Genomic DNA, 25803 nt, shown 5'->3' with positions numbered 1-25803 from the left:
AAAGCAGTTCAAAACACTCCTGGATTTATTTCTTTGTCCTTCACTGGCGTATGTGTGCAGCACTTGTCCTCAGAGCCTGCAGCTCACGTGAGCTCCAAGAGTATTTTATACCCACTCCAGGATCTCATCTCGAAACATTATCTCAGTCTAGGGAAAAAAATAGATCCATCTCCTCTCATTTAGCTTTTAGTGTAAGTAGGCTGGCACACTGTCTAGCTGTCATCCGAGTGCCTTGTCATTCAGCGTGTCATTCAGTGCTCTGACAGAAATCCAAATGACCCGGTGTTATTGGGACGGCTAAAATTTCTGCCGTCCTTCTTGCCAGCTCTCACACAGTGATGCTGACAATGCAATTAAGGCCAGATGCATCAGCGTTTTCAACACATAGCTGTGCTACATACATTTTTAATATTTTGATTTAAAACATGTTTGGTCTGGGGCTGTATCACCACTGAGTTTCTGAAGTAATTGCCTATTTACCAGGCCCCAGTTTTGCTCAGTTTCTGATTCAATTCATTATCAAACTAGATTGGTATGTTTCAAGGCATGCTTTGCTTGGGAATTAATGAAATTTTTAGAGTTAATTATACAAGGAAATCTCTATCCTGATGCCTTGTTCAAGACATTTTTTAAAGTAAAAATTGGCCCGGAAACAGTTGCATTAATGTATTTTACATTTACAAATGCCAATATTGCTTTCTTTACTGCAGAATTGAATAAAAGGATTAAAGTTCAAGCTTCATTTATCTTCACACCTGAAACCAAACATGAAGAAATTATCTTAGGATTTTAATTGATTTTGGATTATTCATGTAAATGAATTTGAATGAGAAATTCAATATTTTTTATAATTACTAGGCCTATTTAAAACCCAGATTTGTTTGGATTGACAGTGGTAACAGTGTTATACAGGGTGCCCCAAAATAATTGACATTTTAGATGTCCAAATTGGAGTGATTACATGGTCAGGAGAAATGATACTTAATAGGATTTTTTTTTTTTTTTGGACATAAAATATTTTATTGTACAAATTTCAAACAAAAATTCTGGGGGGGGGTAATTTTATAATGTTCCAAATTTCACACACATGTTCTTTACATCTGCCTTTTTCAATTTTTTCCTTTTTTTTTTTTTTTAAACAGATTTTTCAAAAGTTTTAAAAAGATTGAGAGTCAAGACTCAAAAGTAATCCCTGGGTAGGCAGAGTATCAGTGAGCAGGAGGGGCAACCGGGCAGAGGTCTTCGTACGCCCTGCTTACTTTTTCACTTGTTTCTAGGTTTACTTTTATGTATTTTATTTTACAGACATATTTTAGTCTCTGAGTCTTGAGTTATTGTGTTTACTCTCAGTAAGATTTTTGCATCTTCTAACACACATATGTAGATCAGGATGAGGTGTTATAGATTTCTGTCTCTAATTAACCTTTGACTATAGCATTGCTGATGCTAATCTCTTTGTTACTTGCTCTTCAATAATGGCCTTTGGTTTATATTTGAGATCATGCATTATTCTGGAAAAAGAAAGTGAGTATCTATCATTGTCTTGCAGTCTGGAGGAATGGGTTGTATTGTGTTGTGTCTTTGATCTTTGCCATTGCATTCTGAGGTGGTTCCCCAGATAAAAACAACACTCGGAGTCCATTCTCCCTAACTGTATCTCACCAAAAGCTGTGCTGTACTCGTGACTTGAAACTGCTGATGGAGTCTTGCAACTGTAATTTTTTTTGATCTTCCAATCAGTCACTCTCAATATGTTTTGGAGTAGACCACTTTTTAATACCACAGGAGTGCACTCTAATGAAATGAAACATTAGTTTGGTAACAAAAAAGACACCCTTTTAATTTTACACTGGTACCTTGTGCAGTATTTTCTGATTTTATTGGATATGGATACATGGCACTTAGTAACCTAAGTTAAGATGCTTATGACCTTTGTTTGATTGACAGCGGTAAGCTCATTCCATTGTTTATAGATGTGGGAAACTGTCAAATTGAATTGTGTGGAAAACATTGCTATACCAAAGATGGTCTAAAGGTAAAGTGAGCTAAAACACAAATAGAATTTTAAAATAGTTTTGTGGGAATACATATTAAACATAAAGAAGAAAACATGTTTAATTTATTGTTTATACTACTTGAGTCTTAAATAAGTTGTTTGAAACCCATGGACTGCATTTTAATCAGACTTTTTTTCTCTCTGCAGAAGACAGACTGGGAGGTGGCCATCAAGAGCATTAATAAGAAGAACCTGTCCAAGTCCCAGATCCTTCTTGGCAAGGAAATCAAAATCTTGAAGGTGAGCATGACACTTAGTTGCCTGTCCCTTATCATCTCGATGTACTTAAAGAATAGTCTGGCTTTGACCTTATATCGGGCTGCTCCTTGGGACAGAAAAGGGCTCTGATGGAAATATCAATCCAATTAGCTACCAGAGCATTATTCATGCTCCTGCTAATGCATCTTGTCTTTCTGCTTTGTTTTTGCTCAGGAGCTACAGCATGAAAACATTGTGGCACTTTATGATGTCCAGGTAAGCCCTTTTCTTTTCTGTATTGAAGTGCGACAGCAGAACAGGGAGTTATGTAATCAGTGTATTTTATTGAGAAATGGACAAACATCTGTGATCTGTCTCCAAAAGTAGGCATCTTTAGTGGCTGGCAGGCAGGCAGACAGACAGACAGACAGACAGACAGACAGACAGACAGACAGAGACAGAGACAGACAGACAGACAGACAGACAGACAGACAGACAGACAGACAGACAGACAGACAGACAGACAGACAGACAGACAGACAGACAGACAGACAGACAGACAGACAGACAAGTAGCTTTATATGTGCTCCAGTATCTGTGGAGTCAGTTGTAAAGAAAAAAGAAATGTTGAATATAGTCAATAAATCTCCATCCACAAATGTCTTTAATGCACCAAGACAATCAGTTTTGCTACTGACAAGTAATCCAATTTCATGCTGAGTACAACTACCTTCTTTGTGATTCTGGGTGGATGCAGACTCATAGTATTGCAGTGGTTCAAATCCCATCTGTCTATATGTTATGTTGTACTATTTTGCCTCTAAATGCCACACTACACTCAAAATCAGTTTATTTCTATGTATTTGTCAACTGTGATTCTGAGGCATTTACATTTACAGTATATTAACAGCCTTTATCTGCAGAGAAATGCGTTACCACATGGTTGCATATAAGCCTTCTAGGACTTCTAGTAATGCTGTACATAATCCCCCATTCTGCTTTTCTTCTCTTTACTGTCACGGGACCTGTAATAAAAGCATGCATGCATGCATCAGAACTGTTACCTCGTGTCTCATATGTACACACTGAGGCTGCATTAAGGTGGAAGTGAAACTGCCGTTCTGTCTATTTCTAAAAAAGTTTTTACAAGACTACATCACCCAAACAAACCACTTTCAGTGCTTTTGGCCAAGTGGAAAATACCAGCTCAGTGCAAAGGGAGTACATGTCATGTTCATGTTGATGTATACAATTCACAAGCACGAATTCAAGGTACTTGTACTTTGAGTATTTCCATTTTATTAAGCTACTTTAGCTCCACTACATCTTAGATGCAAATATTTTGCTCTTCAGAGTATTTTCTCTATTAGTTATTTTCAATTTTACCTTTTCTTGTAGTAAATATACTCATTGCAATGTATTTTCACAAACCTAAGCTCATTAAAAGTTGGCTTTTTAGGAATACATGGTTCTCAGAGGAGAGCAGTGATGATCCTATAGATTATGATGCATTATTACTGTCAATTAAACAACAGTAACAACAGTATATGAAGTAGTTCAAATTACCTCAGTCTTGAACATATACAGTAGTAAATGCAACATACATATTATGTTGTTGTAAAATAAATCTAAAATATCACCTGTAGAAAAACATGGATTGAGACTGTTTTAAGAGAGATAAGAGATAGTTTATTTGTTTTTGTACACATTCAGGTACATAAGAATTGTTTGGCAGAGGTCTCTCAGAGTACAAGTATAAAAGATTAAAAAATACAATCAGAATAAAAGGCATAAGATATAAGCAGTATAAAACAGTGTTAAAACAATTAAAAGACAGTAACAAAGAGATTTGTAATAAATATCTTAAAATAAATACTCTTCACAAATAGCACTTAAGGATATTACACACAAGGACATGATACATTCCCTTTCCTTTAATAATGTCCATAAACAGAGGTAGATGGGACAGAACTAGAGTATTTTCCTCCTGCCATCAGACTCACTTTGGCAGGGAAGAAGCCGTTGTTTTACTAATACTCAACTATCTTCCTAAATTAAGTTTTGAATGCTGGACTGTAAGTCTCTGAATATTTTTTCCACCGCCGTTGGTTGGTGTCCATCTTAGGACATGACCTTCACATACTAAATGAGCATAAGCATGGATGAATTCCTCTTTGTCTTCTAGAGTCCCATATCACATATTCTTGGTGGTGGATTAAAGAAATGTGCTTTGGAACTAAACACTTTATGCCAGAAGCAGAAATTAAACTGTTTTCCAATCTTTCTAACTCCAACATTTATCACTGGTGTTGTTTATACCATTGTGGAGTGTTGGTGAGATTATTAATCATACTTACAGAGTCTGCTTGCTTGTTTCCTCTGATAGTGGGCGGTGTGAGAGGCTCTGGCTGCAGTTATGCAGTGGTTTACAGAAATGCAGCCTAAACAGATGTTTGCAGTTGTATGTGTTTTCAAAGCCTTTGAATAAACAACTTACTCAGGTTACTACAGAACTCAATGGCTGTGGTTTTCTTTAAACTACCTTTCAAACTGCTTGTGTAGGTAGCCCTATTTGCTTATCATCAGAAGGAGTTAATTCTCCAGTCTCTGTTGCTGTAATTTGAGTGGTCATCCAATAAGAAGAGACACTGGGTGGGAGGCTGAATCAGTTCAAGGGATGATAAAGCACTTCCCCTTGGACAGTGGTACTTCCTGTGTTTACGTAAGCCTCCCACAGTAACCCTGCTGCTGATTAGTTCTTCCACCCTTCCTCTCCTCTACCCATCAGGCCAGCTGATGTAATAAACTCTGGTAGAGTCAGATGGCTGAGTCGCAGAATACAGTGGAATATGTAGCCTCCATCAGGGACAAAATTGATTAAATCCTCCACATAAAGAAAAAATTGCTGTGGTCCTGAAAACGGGTAGTTGCTCTTTGATTTTTATTCATCAAATCCAAGAGTTCTTCCAACGTCATTGAACAGAAGAGATTAATCCTAACATTTGAAATCAGATAGGGCCAGTCATTGTGTCTTCAAATAGTTAGAATTACAAGAATACAATGGATTAGACAAGAGGACTTGAGGAAGAAGGCGCCATAATAAAAAATGGGCTTCAGGGTTTTCCTGGGTTTGTAGAGGGATTTGGAGTGGGGGTGTTGTCAGTTTAAACAATGTTTGTAGTAGGGGTGTAATGGTACAGAAAAATTTCATTTCAGTACATTTTCAGTACAGTGTAGGAGACCAATTTTCATTAAAAAACTTTATTGAAGTAAAAATGCAACATATTATGAACAATTAAGTGTCACTCTTCAGCTGAAGTTTTTAGACCACTATGTGGGTCATTTAATGTGCAAATAAATATGTATAAATAAATAATTAATGTATTATTATATGTATGAATTATTAACGGTTGGGTGGTGTCGTTTTAAATGCGTTATGAAATTTGACGTTTTACCAGAAGTATAACCAATCTTCATGAAACAATGCCGGCACACCGCTCTTGTTTTGCTGACTTGTCTCTCTCCATTGACAGGGAATCCAAAATTCTCCCAAATTGTACACAGTGCGTGCGCCACTTAGACGTCAATCTAGGATATCAAATATTGTACATGGGTTCCGCTTGTGGCCACCCTGCTTATACTGTGTGGGTTCCGCTTCAGGGTTCGTGTGGAAACTTAAGGCGAGTGTTTGCGTTCAACACTTAGGCTACATGTATTCATTCGGTACACCTCCAAAACAGTTCGGTACAAACGAGTGCACCGTTACCCCTAGTTTATAGATCTGCTCCACCATAACCTTGAAGATCACAATACAGCAATTCTTCTATAAATAATATTTAGAAGCTGTAGCAGTAGCCTTAATGTACTTAATCATCTTTGATTTACTTTGTTTTGCTTTGTTGTGAACTTCCATACGAGCCATTCCTGTTGAAAATCCCCCTGTTCTGTATCTTGTTCACTGGTCTCCATCTGTGTAGTGTGGATATTTTCCATCATTATTTGCATAACCCTGCTCTGAAGGAATATAATTACAATATTCAAACAATAGCTAGAATAAATGTGAAACAAATGTCTTCACTGAATAAGTAAGCACCATATCTGGAAGTAGTTATCACATTTTTGTGTCTGCAAAACTGAGCTCATTTCCCCTGTTCATGACTATCAGTGGTAGTAAAACAAATTTAACAAAACTGTTTGCACTGACCCAACAGTTTTACTGCTGAATCACTATAAACTAACACAACACAACACAGAAACATTAATGCCACAAATGACCAATGATGCAGAACATGGTAGAAGGGTAAATGCATACATGTGCTGGTCATTCAGTCCATTTGAAATTAATATTTGATACTGTCAACGGGCAATTCAAATTGTAATGTGTAATATAATAGATGACCCCCACTTCTAAAAAGCATTTGGGGGAAAAAAAACCTGCCATCCTCCACGCTGGCTGACGTATATTTCACCAGAGCACTAGGGAACTCCTAGCAGAGTTTTACTGTTTCTTCAGTTTAGGAGGTGTGTACAAATGCTTAGGCAGTGCACGTAAATCTCATAATGATAGGGAAAACCCTGTCAACAAAAATAATCCTAATCTCCGCAAGAACCCCCTCACTGAGTGTTTATCCCGTCTCTCAGTCTTTCACCAGGAGACACTGTGGGTTCAGCTCTGACACACTGCTGCTGTTTGTCTCAATCCATGTTTAGTTGCTCAAAGTCCACTTTGTTTATTGTGTGCTTTGACTCAGTTTCTTCATGCACTCCCTGTCTTGTTGGTGTTGTTTGCCTGCTGTCTCTCACCTCTCTATGGCTGGCTTTAGGCACACTGTCTCTCTGTCTGTACCTTTTTCTTACCAGCTGCCTTTTCTGTTCCCTGCAGTACGGGTTTGTCACCATAATGGTGTGTGTCTCCTCTCTAGTGACTATCAATAACGTCTGGTGTGTTGAAGCCCTTTAGTAACGGACACCAGCTGCCACCTCTCTTCCCTGAATTTTGGTTGTTCCACTCTATTTATGTAGTATATTTAGCTCAGTTTTTCCCTTTTCATATTTCCCATCCCATCATCACTTGTTCTTCCATTTGCAGTCTCAAGATTCGTCCGAGCTTGTTGGTTGGGATGTAGTTGGAAAGAAACACGTGCTGTACGAGTTTCTCAGCAAAACAGGAGGCGTAACCCAAGCATAGCTATACTTACTTATTTTGGGGAGCAATGAGCAGCTGTTAAAAATATCTCACTGGATTCAAAAAGGTGTGATGTGTTGAGATGTGAGCCTAAAAACAATCCTGAAAACCCAGATTCTCTAAATCAATAATTGAAATTATTCAACAGTTTTTAAATTCTGTTTTTTAAAGTTGTTTCAAGTTTCTCAAACCAGTTGGGTTTGTATATCTATCTATCAATCAGTCAAATCAAATTTTATTTATATAGCTCCAAATCATAACAAAAGTTACCTCATGACACTTTACAAATAGAGCTGGTCGAAACCAGACTCTCAAGCCAATTTACAGACACCCAACAGAACCCTCCAGGAGCAAACACTTGGTAACAGTGGAGAGGAAAAACAACTGGAAATGTTTTTTTCACTCAATCATAATGCAAAGTTTTAATGAAATGTAGATAAGCATATTGTATAGCTATGTTATATACTACCATTAGTTCACCTCAGGTATTGATCTAACTAGTTTCCCCCACAACCTAACTTGGAGCATACACACAATGCAAGTTATCTAGGTAAGCATTGTCTTTGATTGTAAAACAGGCTGCATTAGTCATCTTTGCTCTTTCTGTCATCACTATTGCCGATATTCACAAGGATGGAAGTTGTCCATATGTTTGGACAGACCTAGGCGCTGTGATTTTTTATTTGACTAAATCATGTGTATAAATTAGGCATATCTCCATAAATCTGGACCTACACTATTACAAAATTTGGAAAAAAAAAACCTCAAAACAAATCTCCAAATTGATGAAGGAAATGTGTTATTCTAATTCCAAAAACCATTCATAATAAAGGAAAAACAACTACTTTCTAAAATATAACATGCACTATCCTTTCTCCCAATTGTAGCAGAGAAATCTTGTTTTCTTTCTGTTTACCAACAGTTGTTTTTACATTTATTCATATCTCACGTAAATGCCTTTTCACATTCTTTCATGTTAAACCTATCTCTGGCAGGAAAAAGCTGACATCTAGATTTACCTGAAACACCCACCTGATCTGGCTTTTGGCAACAGCATATTGGTCACCTATTTTAATCTGATTATACTGATGCACCCACGTGACCTTTCTGACCCATCAGTTGTATATAATACGGGTGGTTACTGATAGAGCTGTTGACACTTAATGGCTTCCGGGACAGGGCAGGTAACTGCATTAGTAATGTAATTTTACAGCTTAATGTCAGTCCTAGGGAATATAAGGTACTGTACTGGCAAACATTGGACATATAGTCATATCCATGAGGAGGCTGAGCTCAACTCGGACAAGTACTTAAATGTTCCAGCAGCAAAACAGAACATTTAGTTCAGTAACATTAGTTTATTGTATTGCAATAAACCCACCTTTAGATTGTAGTCTAAAGGACTAGGATTTCCCCACTTCGCCCACATGTTTCTGTTCCCACGGCTTTGGGTCCATACCACCACTGACATTGTGATGCTTAGTGCACTGAATAAACACTGAGAACAACTGCTTATGTGCATTTGTGTGTTTGATTTAGGATCACAATGGAGGTGTTCATTCACATCACACTGTGACATAATAGTTTAACACTCTACCACACTACCTCAGCACTTCTTGTGTCCATTGCTGAATACACAAAGAAAACATTCATAGTTTTTTCTCAGGACCTACCATAGAGATTCAGTTTCAGTGTGTAGACATCTTTTGAAGACATTTGAATTTGTGGTAGCATGTACATAGATGCAGATAGAATTTTAAGATAATTTGCAGTGGTATTTGCAGACTAATTAGAATAACTGAGCATGTAACAGGTTGAAAGTGTCATAAACACTGTATGGCTTCTTTCTAAAGAATGTAAAAGCTGAGTGAGAGAGAGAGCTTATGAATCACCAGGTAGATACTGTAACACTGCACTGACAAAAGACTGTAGGGCTGGATGTGGGAGTATGTGTGCCTGTGACAGATTGCAGGGCCTTATTCTCTGCACTGTAGTTTTGGAGGCACGCTGGTCGTTGGCTGCTTTTAATGACAGTCTTAAGCACACTGCTGAGTGCTGCTGGTCCTCCTTTATGGTTCTGTTAATGTTAAGCAAGCTGCAACAGTGAGGAGTAGACACACATAATTATAAGGTGTCCTCTGCACCCCCCCCAGTAGGCTTTAGCTTCTTCAGCCAATAGCTGAGATTACAGGAGGTATGATTGTTTTGATTTTACATTACAAAAATCAAATATGTGTAGATGGCCAGAGTGTGAGATTTCGTCCAGCCCGACAAAATGTTCTGCTAAGCAGAAAAAGTATGACTACTCTGGCCACATTGTACATTGGTAGAGTAACAAGAAATAGAAACTTGCATATTCTGACGCCAAGTTAGTTTGTTTTTCATCTTAGTGTATAGTCTTTCAAACACCCTCTGTCAGGTCACAGATCAAATAATTGTTGCATTAAGTGAGCCAGAATGCTAACGGCTTTCATGTGGCTGTACGTAGCTTTAAAGCAGCGTATGACGTTCGTCACAAATTTTTCATCAAATCTGTAAAAACTGAGTAATAGCCTAAGTATCACGAATTCGTTAGTCTTTCTGTGATTACACATCTGAATCACTTCCCTCACGGTGAACAACTTCGAAGCTGTTCATTTGTTTACATACCAAAGTGAAAGCGAACCGTCAATCGGGCCAGCTGCAGCTGCAAGAAGCAATGAAGCCGTTTCCGTGTTCGTTACAGCTGCGGCCATACTGCGGCTGTGTGGTATCCCATTCCCACAATGCCCTTTGCAACTAAATTTATGAAAAAGGCCCAAGTGACATATCTGTTTGGTATGTAAACAAACGAACTGCTTGTGATGGAGTACACTTTGAAGTTGTTCACTGTGTTGTTGTTGTTGTTCAAGGAAGTGATTCAGGTGCGTAATCATGGAAACACTAACAGATTCGTGATACTTAGGCTATTTGATAAAAATTGGTGATGAACGTCATACGCTGCTTTAAGCTTGGGTAACCAAATGTTTGCTGGACTGTCTGGGTAACAGAAAACTTTAACGATTTTTTACCAGTACCAGTGAAATCTCATTAGCAAAGCTACTGGTTGTTACCACAAATAAATTCACACGTGTAAGTTGAATCCATTCTATCATTCTTCACATTGTCCCTGAATATGTCCGAGGGTTTTGCTTTATGTTCAACTGAAAGTAATTGGGATTCTGATTATTGTCTGCATTTAGGTCTTGTGTGTCATGGAATTTTTTTTTTCCTTGATAGAATGAGCAATTGACTTGCTGTTTTTAGAAATAAATGATGATGGGTAGTCAGTCACTGCTGCTAATTTTAATAACTATGTGTAGTTATATTTAGTACACTGTCTGATTTGTTCACACTCAGTAAAAATCTAAATTAGACCTCAAATTTATAAAACTTTTCTTAGTAAATGGACTGTGCATCCATTTTTAAAGGTCTCAAAAAAGTAGTAATAATAATGGACTTTATTTACACAGTATTCTTGATGTTTCTTTACACATGAATATAAAGGGAACGGAGATAAAATGAAAACAGTGCAACTACACACAATAAACTGAATAATATCAAATATAGGAACAGAAAAATCTTCTAAGTGTACCTGCAAGCCCTTTATGTTTGAAAATTAAATAAATATTCAATTTCAGAAGTAAACTTCACTCATCAGATGTACATGTTCATATTACCATCATCACCAGCTGCTGTTTACGTTGTAACATAAGGGAAACATAATTGTACAATCAAGAGCACAGTCACACACAAATGACACAGATATAATTCTCCTTGATTATTAGCTCTGTAATATACACACACACAGATTTAAAGTTCATAATCAGGTAAAGGTGGTCGTTGTTTATGAGCTGTTTTGTCTTGTTGGGCAATCTTCACAAAGGCCAGCATGACTCCTAAGGAACACTGTGTTCCAGCCTAGAGAGGGGCCTCCAACCTGATGAGTGTGTGTGTGGTTTGTGTCTGTGTGTGTCCTCATTACAACTATTGAAGCCGGGCTGACATGAAGAGAAATGGAAAAAAGAAAAAAAAAAGGGGCGGGGGGCAGTACACGTTCCTGGATACATTTGGGGGCAGTGTATCTGGAGCTCAGCAACTTTTCCTAGAAAGCCATCAGCATTACGTATTTGGCTCCTTACCACATTCCTTTACAGAACTGTGCTTTCCAGATATTTGGCTGGCTGGTTTTGCAGCTCTGAGGAAACACTGGAACACACATATTAGGGTTGAAAATGAATTGTTGTTGTCTTACAGAATCTTTAGATCCATTTTGCACATGTCCTAAGAAAGTGAGTAGATAGTGAAGTTGTTTAATTTCTAAAGTTGATTTAACTTGAGCTGCGATTTTAAATGAGAACTGTTTATATTGATCATGCTGGAACCAAGGTTATTATCGTTTACGAAAACTAATGAAATGGCGAAAACTAGAATTGTAAAAACATTTTCGTTAACTGAAATAAATAAAAACTATAATTAAATGAAAAAAACGATAACTAACTGAAACTGTATTCTGTGTTTACAAAACTAACTAAAACGTATAAAAATTCTGGATAAAATTCCCTTCGTTTTCGTCTTTGTCAATGTCGGACTGATACGAAAGCGATTTATTTCCCTCAAGCAGTTTTAGCTGCTGGCACCATAGATATTTAACGGTCCGTCACTTGTGTTCACTTGTGGTTTCTAGTCGTCTTCTGGTCCCCACTCTACCTGGAAACATGGAGACTAAAGTTGGGAGAAAGCAGCAGATTCCTGTCTGGGATTTATTTGAATACGGCAGCGAAGAGGAGAAAAGATATGGCAAAACTAAACTAAAACTAAGCATTTAGAAAATAAGGAAAACTAATAAAAACCAGCAAACCTGCTCTAAAAACGAATTAAAACTAACTGAATTAGAGAAAAAAAAAGTCAAAACTAAATCAAACTAAACTATAATGAAAAATCCAAAACTATTAGAACCTTGGCTGGAACAGACCTACAAAACAAAACCAACATGGATCCAATAACCACTAAAGCAAACTGTCCTGCTTCCTGAGAGAGATTAGAATGTTTTTTGTTGATGTTAGTTTTGTGTAATATGGGAAGGTGCATGTTTGTCATGTTCTAGCTCAAGAACAGTGTGTGTAGCACTTGGTTAAAGACTGTTTTGAAGATAACTGAAGCCCCCCACACCTTAGGCAAGAAAATGCTAAGGCAAAGAACTTTTGAAAAAACAAAACATCAGTCAGAAAACATAAAGCTGCAGTAAAATGCCACAAGCACACATCATGTACCTGTAATGTGCTTAATCAGCAGCATATAAATGATGGCAAACACTGTCTTCCACATGGTATTTATTTTCTCCCTTTAGACTGAAGAGCTGAGTAATCATTGACATTTTGTTATAGACTCTGCCAGTATTCCATTAGATTATGGCACTATATTGTGTCTAATGACATGTTGCAAGCACATGTACTTTCAAAGGGTGTCCTGTTCCTTTCCATGTCTGTGTTTTTCATGTGTGTACTTCATATTGGCGTATCTGGGGAACAACAAATCATCCTGTTGCCCCTCCTGCAAAATAATACACATCCGTCTGTACACAAACTTGAGCCGTGCTGAAAAAGTAAAAAAAACAAACTGCTTCAACCTTTTCACCCCAGTACATAATTAGTGTTTACTTGCTGCTGTCATGTATCATCTGAGTACACTTTACTCTAAAGTGACACTGGAGCAGGACAGATTACAGTCACCACTTGCGTGACAGAAACACGTCGGCTTTTACACAACTGCTAAACCAGACCCCCTCCCTCCTCCCCCTTTCCCAGTAGCAATACGCACTCCTCTCTTTCCCAGTTTGACCATTCCCCATCCCCCCACGTCGTTACATAACCTCACTCTACTGGAGCTGGATTGTGACGCATAACTGAACAGCTTTCATACACAGTGTTGTTTTGGGTCACATGGACTCTGGCCAGTCCTGATTATTTTGTTTCAGTGTTTGTGTATGTGCCCCACCTTAAAACATCACAACTTGTGTCTGTTGCGTTGTCAGATATTAAAAATCCCTTCATTCGTCTGACCAGCTGGCACTTTGACAGCTTGTGAAACCGCTTCTGAATGTTACATGAGTGTGACAAGGTTAAGACAACAGGGGGGTTTTATATCTGAGTTGTTTTGGAATATTTTGAGCGGGGAGGGGAATATCTGGGAGGCCGGCCTTCATCTGGCAGCAAGTCATGAGTGTGAAAAGTATTCCAGATTCGTGGAAGTACCTTCTAGAATACAGTCTCTCTTGTAAACAGTCTGAGCGGTTGTTACTTTCATAAGTGTGTGCAGCTACTTCCCTCCGAGCCCTCCTAAACAAAGGATGCCCTATTTGCAGCTGTCGCCACCTGCCTCTTGATATTCATTTCACTTCTCAGCAATTAGGCAACAAACCAAACTGAGGCAAAGGCAACAGCCAGAGACAACAATATGTGAAAGAGCCAGAACAAAAATAAGCACGAGTTGTGTTTGTCTCTACTTACAGGACACGACATTGACTTACGCAGTAGTGGACTGTATCTTAAAGTATTACTCAAGTACTGTACCTCACTTAAGTTTGAGTATTAAGTTTGAGTATTTCAATCTTCTGCTATTTATACTACTCCACTACATCTCAGAAGCAACTTTGTAATCTACTACATTTGTCTGACAACTTTAGTGATTTTTCAGATTGCATTTTTACATATGCTTCCTGTCCACATCTCATCAAATGTGTTAACATTTCCTACTTCATTTAAACAATAAATAACCTCTTTAAAACTCTTTTGGAAAATGCAGTGTCAAAGATGGAACCTGACAATGTTACAATATGAATATATGCAATATATGAATATATAAGAATATAGTACCTTTAGATGAAACTATCAGCAGTGTATAAAGTACTTTACATGAGGCCAAACTTCATATACGGTTGTAAAATGTAACAATAACCATGAACACACCAGTAAAATGGATCCAAACGTGCTTATGAATACTTATTTACTTATGCATACTTTAACTTAAATAAAACTTTTAGGCTTCTTCTTCCACGTCTCTTTATTGCCACATCAGCACAGGTCAATGTAGAGGCCAAATAAATGAAGAAGCAAAACATATGTAGCTTATAAGTAGTTGGGGCAAGTCTGAAAAGAGGAAGGTGGATTTAATTCAATTTTTTGAGACTTACCCCAACATTGACCGAACCCTGTTCTTAAAACAGTTGCTAACCCTCATAGTTTAAGACACTCGCAGTATGGAGACCTGTCCTCCTTAGTGACTTCGTAACTGCTTTATGTCCCTATTATGTAGTAAATACATGACGAGACAGGCTCAGCTTTTCAGACGTACCCCCGCCCTTTGTCCATATCAGTTTTCTTGGACGTTAGATAATGGCCACTTCAGTGACAGTGTCCAGTCAGTCGGCCACAGTGACGTCTGTAATTGTTGTACATATCGGTTAACTCCTCTGCCCTCTGACACCTTGCAGCTGCCCCTTCCCCCATTTTCTTCAGATTGCACGGCAGGGAACGTCCTCATTATGTAATCCTCACCCCACCCCACTCCCAGTCCTACTCCCCTTCCTCCTCAGTACATACAGTCAGACTGAGCGGAATCAGTGCTGCTGCCCCATCCCCCATCACCACCTGCCCCAGTTGGAGAAAACACTGTATTGGATTGGAAAACACTGAGCTACTTAGTAGCCAAACCCATTAGCATCACACATTTCAGTTGACCAGTAGTCACACAGTACTCGCCCACTCATATCCATATAGAGTGCTGCTGAAGCTGTAACAATACAACTAAATGAATGGGAGGTTCATTTGTTCAGTTGGATTGCTTTGTCTCTTTTAGGTGAATAATAATGATTTTGGTATGCTGCAGCTGTAGATGTCTTTGTTTTGAGACGCATTACAGATGAATATTTTGTCTAACATGACTTTAAATGGGCTCTCACATTAATGGCTTTAGTTTTTATTAACTATTTATTAACCGTTTAGTGTTTGGATTTTGGGGTCTTGATTTTTAGAAGAAACATTTTGTTTTTGTATGAGGAAATACACAAAAAAGTGAATCTGAAGTCTTAATCTGCCTTCAATGAAGAACAGAAAATGTACAGTGTGAAATGTATTTGCTTGTTAGTCTTGTGTCACCACAGGGACCTCACTAAAAACAGTGACTGAGTAAAAAACATTTCTGAATTGGTGTGAAATCATCACCCTTATGCCTGACAATAGCACTAACAGGGAGTCTTCTGTTTAAATAATCAGAGAAATAAAATTAGTCTTTGTTTTGGCACAGAAATATTTACACAAATGTGTCATTTTCAATATAGCTAAAGAAATGACACTCAAGAACCAAGTCATTGAACAGTGATAACAAGTAACAAAAAAGAAATTCAGTATAACAATATAATTGCAATTCCAGTAATTAAAATATAAAGTAGCTTAAACAAGAAGAGCTAGAAGTAATTTTATCAAGACAGATGCATAAATGATAAGTGTTAACATGCAATTAATGTTACAACAGATCATATGTTCTAGTGGAAGCTTTTTTAACTCCATATTTTGGTACTGACAGTCTCATTTCATGCAAAATGTAATTGCATAAACATCATTACACAGTCATAAATATATTTCTTTTACCTCTGTAGGACTGTTACTGCTTTTTACATCAGGCTCTATCATGCCTCTGTGCCCTGTTTTTGTATAAACTATCCAATAGAGGGGGAAAATACATGATAAACAGCCACTGCAGTCAAAAATAGTGAGCAGTGACACTATGGGATGTTTGTCTCTTCTCTGTGTGGTGGAATTGGCAGGTGCTAGTATGTCTGATCAATCCTGTCTCTCTTCTTTTCCAGGAAACACCCAACTCTGTTTTCCTGGTCATGGAGGTAAGTGTAGAAACATGCCTACATAACCCTCTCATGTGAAAGGTCATTAGAATATCAAAGTGTTGTTTTTTTTGGTCTCACTAACGGTAAATGACTTGAGGTAATGCAGAGGTTGACCCAGCTTTGTGTGAGCTCTGCTGCTGAACATTTGTCCTGCCTTTTGCTCTGTTGTTTTCCTCATCACAGCGTTTACAACCTTTTCCAAGTCAGTTACACTTATTTCGCAAGACTCTCAGCTGGCTGCAGGGTCGAAAACAAACCCTGACTGCACCTCAAGTTACTCTTTGAAAATAAATCTCTCATCTAATTTCTAGGAATCATGTTCTCCGAAAGCTCATCGTAGGTTGCAAAAGCTCTACAGTATATTAGAATCCAGTAGGTTTACTTTCTTAAAGTACATTTCTGAGAAATAAACCGGTTTTCATAGCCATATTTAAAACTAGGTGGCAATTGCTTTGAAATCTTTAGGCAAATGTTCCAATGATTTGAGAGGAAAATAGAGTTCCACCCCTTGGCTCTTTTCAGGTTTTTGCCAATAACACTATTAAAAACATGGTGATTGACAGCTGTAATGACCGATCATTGTAAAAAATTTCAACAGTATCCTGTAATTGAAACAACATGGCAGTGTGACATTTTAGCCTCCTTTTTCCATTGCAATGTCACGTCATCCTTCTCTTTATTCACTCTATACTTTTAACAGAGAGGAAAGAGAGGGAGGAAAGGTTGTTTTTTCAAATTCTCCTGATTACTGACTGCTGAAGCTTTGCAAAGTTTTAATGTTGCTATGTAGGGGTTGACTCATTCATTCTGGACCAATGCCAATAATTTACTAATACCCACCAAAGAGTCTGATAACTGATGTTTTGAATGGAGATGCATTTGCAGAGAAAAACATTAGCTTAAAGCCTACATACAGCTGCCAGTCAACTAACACCCTGAAGACTCATGTAAATAAAATAAATATTGAATTGGATATTGATTTTGAAAAGTACCCATATCAATTGTAGGAAAATATTGAAAACTAGTTCATAAGTGTCATGGTCCAGAAAAACAGCTGACTCTTTTGCTGCTGTGCTTCAAAGCATAAATTCTTATTAAATCAATACTAATGACTCATATTTTGCTTAGCAGTAAAAGCTTGTCTTACTCAAACACTGGATGTATCAGATGGAAGTCAGGTGTAAGCCCCATGAAAAGAATCCTGTGTTCTTTGAGCACTTTGTGCTAAAGCAGTCAGTTTTTTTGGAACAGTGAGTTTTTGAAGGTACTAGAACATTTAGTACAAGAACCTGAGCTGAGTTCTGAGCCATAAGACTTATCTTATGTCCTCAACACTTTTCTCTTTCCCTCTTCTTCTAAAACCCCCTGTTCCTGATGTCTCTCTTGAGAACCAACTGTTCTCAAGCAAAACTAGTCAGTGCTGATGAAGCTACGACTATTCTGCACATGAGTTGAACACATGCTCATAGACCCACTGAATGCCAAAATATGCTTCTCAGCTTGACATTGTTGAACCTGAATTAAATTGTGCTTATTTGTCTCCCCCCACACAGTACTGTAACGGGGGGATCTTGCCGACTATCTGCAAGGTAAGCATGCTGTTAATCTGCCTACCCACACACTATTGTTCATTAAAATAAAGTTGATAATGCTGCAGTGGAGGAAGGCCCATGTGACTGCAGCTGTTTTGAGTGTAGCTGTGGGAATGTGTGCATGTGATTCTGTGCTTGGTTGCTATGTGTGCTGGGTACTTGGTAGAATAATGTGTCTGTGTTTAGCAGGAATGTGAATGTATATCTCCATGTTTTCCATGTGGGGGATGCGTATGTGTGGGAATCACTGCAGCTTTGTACAAAGGGATGCTTATGTAGTATTGAGCTATTCAGCTTGCTGTTTATGCCACTGTGATAGTTTATTGTAAGTCTTCAAAGTTTAAACAGGGAAATGAAGCAGAGAGTGATGTGCAGAGGTTCAATGCAGATTTTACATTAACCTTATTTTTCTTAATTTTTAAAAAGTTATTCATCCTGGTTACACTTCCTTTCTCTTCATTCCTCCCTATTTTTTTGTAAATATCTTTTTATTTGCATTAATTTGTCCTAAAACTGGATAAGAGAACCGAATTAAACAATTAAACATATTTGTGCCATGCATAATCACAAATATGTGTGTATATGTGGCTAAGTTTCAGATTTTGTTGAGGTGGTTTCCATGTGTAAAAATCAGATTATGTTTTAGGTCATATTCATGCAAAAACAAGATAAAATTCTGAAGGTTTCATAAAATTTCAAGCACCTCCATACATGTGGCTACTCTGTAATGCTCAAACACAAAGAGTTGAGAGGACATGCCTAAAGGAAGGATGTATGCAACCACTGTACTGTATCAGTGATGTCATGTGTGTAGGATGTCTCGCTCTGCTAGAGATGAGAAGACTAGTATGTCGAGTTTCATCGTGTTCGTATATATTTTGCAGTGTAAATGAAAGACTATAAAACCCACACCATAGTATTCCTGTTAGTGAAAGATTTTCGTTGTACAGGGTAAGCAATCATTAGAAAAAACTATGCTAAGACATCATGTGGTGAGTAAATACATGACGACATTTTTCCCTGAAATGAAAACCAGTAGTCAGACATCAGGCGTCAGACACTTCAACTTGTGGACAGTGGCCAGATTGAACCACAAGCCTTCCACTTAGTGAATGATCTGTTCTACCAACTGAGCTGCAGCCACCTGCAGTATCAGATACATGACCATTTACACTTCTCAGACTAAAGGAATTAGAAATAAAGGCCTGTTCCCTTTTGAAGCTGAGGTAAATAAAGGCCTGGGTCATATTTGAGTTAATGCATTAGTTTCAGACAGTTGAATCCAGGTTTGCTTCTGGAATCACAAACTGCTCTAAATCCAAGACAGTGTATACGTGTTCAGTAGATCCCTTAGATAACCACAGGTGTTTACACCTCTGTTATATAAAAGTATTGATTGTGCTGCCAGAACAGCTCCCTTATCTCTGTACCTTTGCATAGTATACCTGCCCGACATTTTCACTTACGCAGTGTTCAGCGCAGGTCATGATCAGAATCATCCATGACTAGGGGTATTTGAGTCTCTGCTTGAGTAACATTTGTGGTTGTGAAACTTGAGGGGTCATAGTGGAGGACTTGGGCTGTACATTAAAGTTCACAAGATAAATGTGCTCAACTGGGTTCTGATAAGCCATGAAATATTGTAACTACGGTCTTTATCAGTGTAGGTTAGGTTAGGTGTTCTTGACACATTATTACTGTAGCTATTAACATGTTATTATAATACAGGATAATAGTCTCTGGAAATATGAAAAGACTGAACTATGCAACGGTTTTACATTTTGGTAGGTCAGCGTCTTTTAGCTTCGATTGGATTCTGGGTCTAATGTAGGACTCCAGGGCTTATACGGTTAAGTACATATGTCTCTACATGTCCAATAAAGGTGGTAGACCTAGCTTCCATTTTCAGCTCCAAGCTCATTGCACACTGCTATTTGACACATGAAAGAGGTATGGTTTCAGTGTCTTCAGCTAATGTGTCCCCAACATTTCAGAGCAGATTATGTGTATTTTCTCATCCTTTTGAAACCTAACTTTATATACTGAAACATTTGAATCATTCAGATTTTACTGGGTGTATAATAACACACTTTCTGTGGAGTGACAATCTCAGAACACGTTTTCATTACTGCTGTACTCGGACATAAAATAGTCCTGTTACTTTTTCATGTTAGAAGTTGGTCCAGTGTGGTGGGCAGAGAGCAGCTAACCACCAAATCCTGGATTAATGTTGATAAGCTTACTGGTTTGATCTATGCCTACACTGTAATCACAATGGCTTTGTGGAAATAGTGGAAAAAGAGAGAAAAAGAGCGAGAGGAATCCTCTTAGTTTCACATTGGATAAGATTTATTTTACTACCACAGGGAATTGGGCTTTCCCTATTTACACTGTTTACTCAGGGATTATACCATAACATGCTAATTATTAGCTTTAATGAGGAGAGGCTGATAAGTGCTTCTTGTGATGTTGTGTTGTTGTACAGAAGTACATTATAATTGAGATGTAGGACAGCTGTTTAAAACAATGAGACACTTAGTAGATCCACATTTTACCTCTGCATCACGTGAGTGCAGACCAAAGAAGTAGTCATTAATAGGTTTCATTAGGCACCAGGAAGAACCTCAGTTCAATCAATAGACAAGCCTCAAGACAATTTTCCAGGAATGTAATAGAGCTACAAGGGCAAGAAGGGGCACCTTTATTTGCTGAGGGAAGCAGGACTCCCTTCCCCTGGGAAAACCATAAAAGAGTTGTAAATTAAGATTGTGAACTGACAAAAAAGCACAGGTTTTAACACAGTCTGGTTTTTCTCTAGCCAAGGGGACCCTAAGAGAAGACACACTGAGGGTTTTCCTCCAGCAGATTGCCGCCGCCATGCGCATCCTCAACAGCAAAGGAATCATCCACCGTGACCTGAAACCACAGAACATCCTGCTGTCATATGTGGGACGCAAGAAGTCCAACATCAGTGGCATCCGCATCAAAATAGGTAAACAAATCTGACAGAGGTTTTTCACCACTGTGTCAAAATTACCAGTTAAAACCTGAACACAAAAATATTTAATTCCCTGAATTTCCAAAGCATCTTAAATGTAGTTGATATTCAAGCTATAAATATCTTAAAATATCAATTGTAGGAAAAGAATCATTTTAATTTGGTTTAGGGCAGAATATATGACCATTATTGTTTATTTTATTTAACTAGTTTTCCATTATTTTGTATCTCACAACAATGGCCACCGTCTATTCCCACCATAGTTATTTTATTTTTTGCTTTTCGATGTAATTAAAAGGTCCTCATTACTTCAATACTTAAAATAAGTTCAGAAATGCAGGTGTAAATACTAGTTTTATTCTGAACTGTATCTTTTTGTAATAATCAGTCTATAGTTAATGTCCAATACATTGATAATCCAGCCATATCTTTGACAAGCTAAACACTCTGGACTTGCTGTCTTACTGTCTGTTTTTGAGTTAATAATAGTGGTAAATGATAGATGTGATACTACTAATAAGAACTTGTGTCTTGACTGCCTTGTTTCTTGCGTGTGACCTACAGCTGACTTTGGCTTTGCACGGTACCTCCAGAGCAACATGATGGCGGCCACACTATGCGGGTCACCCATGTACATGGTAAGTGTGCTTCTCACATGATCTGTGTTGCAGCATAGGTCAGTTGTTTTGAAACATCAGCTTTCTCAGCAGCTTGTTGTGTAACTCTCCATGTTCTGGCCTGTTTTGTCCCTCAGGCCCCAGAGGTCATCATGTCCCAGAATTATGACGCCAAGGCTGACCTGTGGAGCATCGGGACAGTCATCTACCAGTGTCTGGTTGGAAAGCCACCTTTCCAGGTTGGTACTGCAGGAGAAACAACCAGCTGGGAAGAAGCACACTTTATCTGTGTTCCTCTGTTCATTTCATTTCTTTTTCTATTCATCACAGGCCAATAGTCCACAAGATCTAAGGATGTTCTATGAGAAGAACAAAAATCTCCAGCCTATGTAAGTTACAAAGAGTGTCAGCCATTTATTTTGGAGAATGTGTCATTTTGAGGGATTTGCAATGCATTAACGCCCTCATGCTCTCATTACCCAGCATCCCAAGGGAGACTTCGCCACAGCTCAGCGACCTTTTGTTGGGGCTGCTGCAGCGGAATCAGAAAGACAGGATGGACTTTGGTGAGTACTTTCTCACAAAGTTTTACTCACATTCACAGCTGTCTTTAAGTCTGTAAAGGTCTAATTTGTTCTGAACGTGTCTCACTTTTGAACCTGTTGCTCTACAGACACATTTTTCAGCCATCCTTTCCTGGAGCCATCATCCACTATTAAAAAATGTAAGCGTTTGTGCACACTCTAAGTTCTCTGTATTGCATTTTAAGACCTTCACAGTTCAGCTCTTGATGAATCATGCTTTTATTTCTCTCAGCATGTCCAGTTCCAGTCCCAAGCACCTCCAACGCTGTGACGGACAGTTCCTGCGGCAGCTCCCCATGCATCCGTTACAACTCCCCTCCTGTGAGCTTAATATTACTTTATCAATCCTTACTTAGGGTTGCCTTTTTGAATACTTCTGTTCTTCTACTTCCACTGCTGATTGTGCTGAAATCCCAAACATAGGGTCCAAATCAAGGTTTAAAACAGATTTACAGGCAGATTTATTTATACTTTGAAGCTTTTACTATATAAATCCAGTAGATTCTATGTGTTCTCTGTAGCGTAGAAACTTAATCACTAGCAATAAGAAAATTCTTTGGTATAAGTCTCGTAATTCATTAATTGCAAACATCTTGAAAGCACATCACAAATAGTTGTATGAACAACCCCAAACAGGCTCCCTCCCTCACTCCTGCACTAATAATTATTTCCTTCAACAATGGAAGGTGTTAGGAGTGGCTTTAATAGGTGTGTTGTTTGGGTGGTACTGTCACTATGCGGATGAAATCTAATATGTGAGGCATGAAAATATCGTTAACACTTCGTAAGTAGCTACGACAGCCAGATGTCATGATGGAAATATAATTATGCAATTGCCATATAACGCTGAAAACAAACACACCCAAAACACGCTACAAATGCAAAAAAAAAAACCACACCATCTAGAAAATAGAGAGGTGCATTCTATCAACCACTTTTAGACCAAATGCTGTTGCACCAAATGACTAAACATACACACCATCCATGAAAACACACACTTTAGTTTTGAAAATATTTGACTAATTGTGAATATAAGTGGTTCAGTGACACATTACTGATTGGCCTTTATTACATGTTAAGTAATAGGTTTATTTACTTGTGGTCCTTTATTGAATATAAACTGGAGCAAAATTCTGAATTAACACTTAATTTAAGGTCTTTCGTAAAAATAGGTGATCAAAGTTCTCAGTATATTTCTATCCTTCAGTCTGGCGAGACATGGCTAAGGAAAATAGTTTTGTTTTGTTTTTTTCGTAGAAAAGGCATTGATTACTTTTTTGTTATGTTGTATTGGGTAAAATATCTCAGACTCATGGCTAAATATCCCTGTCCTCTTGCTGTAGACAAGACAGCCCTCACTTGGAGATAGGTACAGACAGTTCCCCCATCAGTGGTGGAGTAACTGACATTTTCAGTGACTTGATCATTATATAAAGTACCAGAGGAAATGGACTGCATGTAGTACTATGACTTAAATTCCATGAGTACTTGAAATTGAAACTTCCATGAGATGTAACCTATATGCAGAGGGAAACAATACTGTTGTGTGACCCCCGACCAAGCTTTTTATCAAAAAAAACAATGAAAATCAACTAAATATCTACAGTATATAGAATGAAATAAAATATTGTGTCATGATGGAGTTTTCAGCTACATCCTCCAGCCCTGCTACACTCCACTACTTTAACTAACAAATCTACTGCTAGTTTTGACAATCTGTTTGCACACTGACACATCTCATTTCACGGCAGCAGTAGAAATGCAGGCCCAGTCCATTTCCTAGGACGTGCGTGTTCTCTCTAACAATGTGATTACATTAGTTTGACAGTCAGCACTGCCCTGCCTGGAAGCCTTAATTGCATCATTTAGAAAGTATACTACGACTTAATCTGTCTCTCTCCTTTGACAGTCTCTCCCGGACATGCAGACTCTAGCAGAAGACGGCTTGTCATCCCCTCCACTGGGTCCTCCCAACTTTCTTCAGCTGTCCAAAGAGTCTGCAGGAAGCACCAGCAGCAAGAATTCCTCCTGCGACACCGATGACTTTGTCCTGGTGCCTCACATCTCCACTGACAGCTGTAAGCGTCAATTCACAGTTATAATTTACAAACCCTTCACTCAGGTGTATCTCAAACACCAGAACTGTATGCAAGGAATATTACGGCTGCTTCTTGATCAGCTGCTCTCATTTCCTTTATGGAATATTCCTCCTTAAAACAGTGTCACTGTTCATTTTTCACCAGTTGACATTTATTTGTATTATGTTGTATAATTAACCTTTGGTCTTTGTTGAGCATCATGATTCCTTCGTGCTTAATAATGAGGTTGAGTTGTAGTTCCTAACAGTGAATATTTGAATAGATACAGAGCAGAAAGAAGTCCTCACTGTTTTCACTTTGTAAATGTCAAGTGTTTCCAGGGTGCTTTTATTGTGTCATTTGTGGGGTATTTTTGTTGTGAGATGGTCCTACTGCTTGTAAGAGTGTACAATCTTGCTGTAGACCTGGTGTTTTTCCTCTTACTACTTTTCAAGAATATTTCATTGGAACCAAATAGATAAAGCAATATCACCATATGACAAAATGCAGAAACAGTGAGTTCTTTGTCCTGTCTGATCAATTATTGTGAGGGTACAGGTAGCCTGAATGTATACCCAAGTAAATGTAAACCCTGGGCACTATATAGTCTTTATATAACTAACAGTAGGCCAGTGTGCAGATTTGCTTTGTTGACTTATAATGTTTAACCTTACATACTGCCTGACATGTAGACGTATATAGTCTGTCTAGTCTCCATGTGCAGCATCTTTCTTGTGTCAGAAACTGGCAGCTGACGTAGATGCACTGTGTTTTCATTATACACCCTCACATGCTCACATGAAGCACATGTCACCAAATCCGCAGCCAGTAAATGAGACAGCTGCTAAACATTTCATGCTGTAATTTTAGACAACGGTCCACACACAGTAGACATACACATTTACCCACTTGACTAGTAAAATGAACCCTTGCACTCTGCACCTGCTGCAGTGCACATGCACACACAGACAAATCCACCTGCTCGTCTTCCACTGACACAATGAACAAAGTGCAAAGCACTGCATGTGTCATCTCATCTTTTGAGTGGCATTTCATTACCTAATGACTGCTGATTTATACATCAGTTAAACCTGTTTCACCCTTATTTGTTCTTTCTTCCTCAGATGACCAGCCAATGGCAGCGGGTCGCCGACCGTCCAGTGAGTTCCTCATGTGTGGAGGGTGAGTGTATTTTTGGCAAAGATGTTTCATTTGAAATTTTCTCCCATTTGTTAAAATTAAGAGCCTATGAAGAGTGCGCTTGTATAGAATTTGATGATGAGAAGCTAAAAAGCCTCCAAGGTTGACTGATCGTAAAGAGTGTGACACGATGATGTGAACTGGATTTCACTTGACTCACAGACTTGAGTTCAAGTATGTATGCATGGAAAGCATTGTCATGTGTTTTGTGTTGACCAGACTTACTTTGTATTTTATTTTCACAATTTCAGACCATAAATGAGCAATAAAGATGTGTACTTTTCTTTTTACTCATTTATATTTACTGCTGTTAGAGGTGTAGAGATTAAAATCAATTAAATTCAATTGAATAGTAAATTATTACTTTTCATATTT

The 25803-nt window shown here is 38.2% G+C and overlaps 1 protein-coding gene across 1 annotated transcript in view; it reads left to right on the top strand.

Annotated features, from left to right (window-relative positions):
• LOC115416728 (serine/threonine-protein kinase ULK2-like) overlaps positions 1-25522 on the top strand; it is a 31742-nt gene extending 6220 nt beyond the window's left edge. Inside the window, 14 exon segments of the mRNA XM_030130577.1 lie at positions 2204-2296; positions 2489-2530; positions 16324-16356; positions 17913-17919; positions 17922-17948; positions 20770-20943; positions 21514-21587; positions 21704-21805; positions 21897-21955; positions 22050-22132; positions 22240-22290; positions 22383-22471; positions 24060-24228; positions 25353-25522. Of these exon segments, the coding sequence (XP_029986437.1) occupies positions 2204-2296; positions 2489-2530; positions 16324-16356; positions 17913-17919; positions 17922-17948; positions 20770-20943; positions 21514-21587; positions 21704-21805; positions 21897-21955; positions 22050-22132; positions 22240-22290; positions 22383-22471; positions 24060-24228; positions 25353-25414 (1065 nt within the window). The 3' untranslated portion in view covers positions 25415-25522.
• The last annotated feature ends 281 nt before the right edge of the window (positions 25523-25803 follow it).

Source organism: Sphaeramia orbicularis, unplaced genomic scaffold (genome assembly GCF_902148855.1).
Source record: "Sphaeramia orbicularis unplaced genomic scaffold, fSphaOr1.1, whole genome shotgun sequence".
Taxonomy (NCBI): Eukaryota; Metazoa; Chordata; class Actinopteri; order Kurtiformes; family Apogonidae; genus Sphaeramia; species Sphaeramia orbicularis.
The sequence above is the reverse complement of the archived record's forward strand: the minus strand, read 5'-3'. Positions and strand labels throughout refer to the sequence as shown.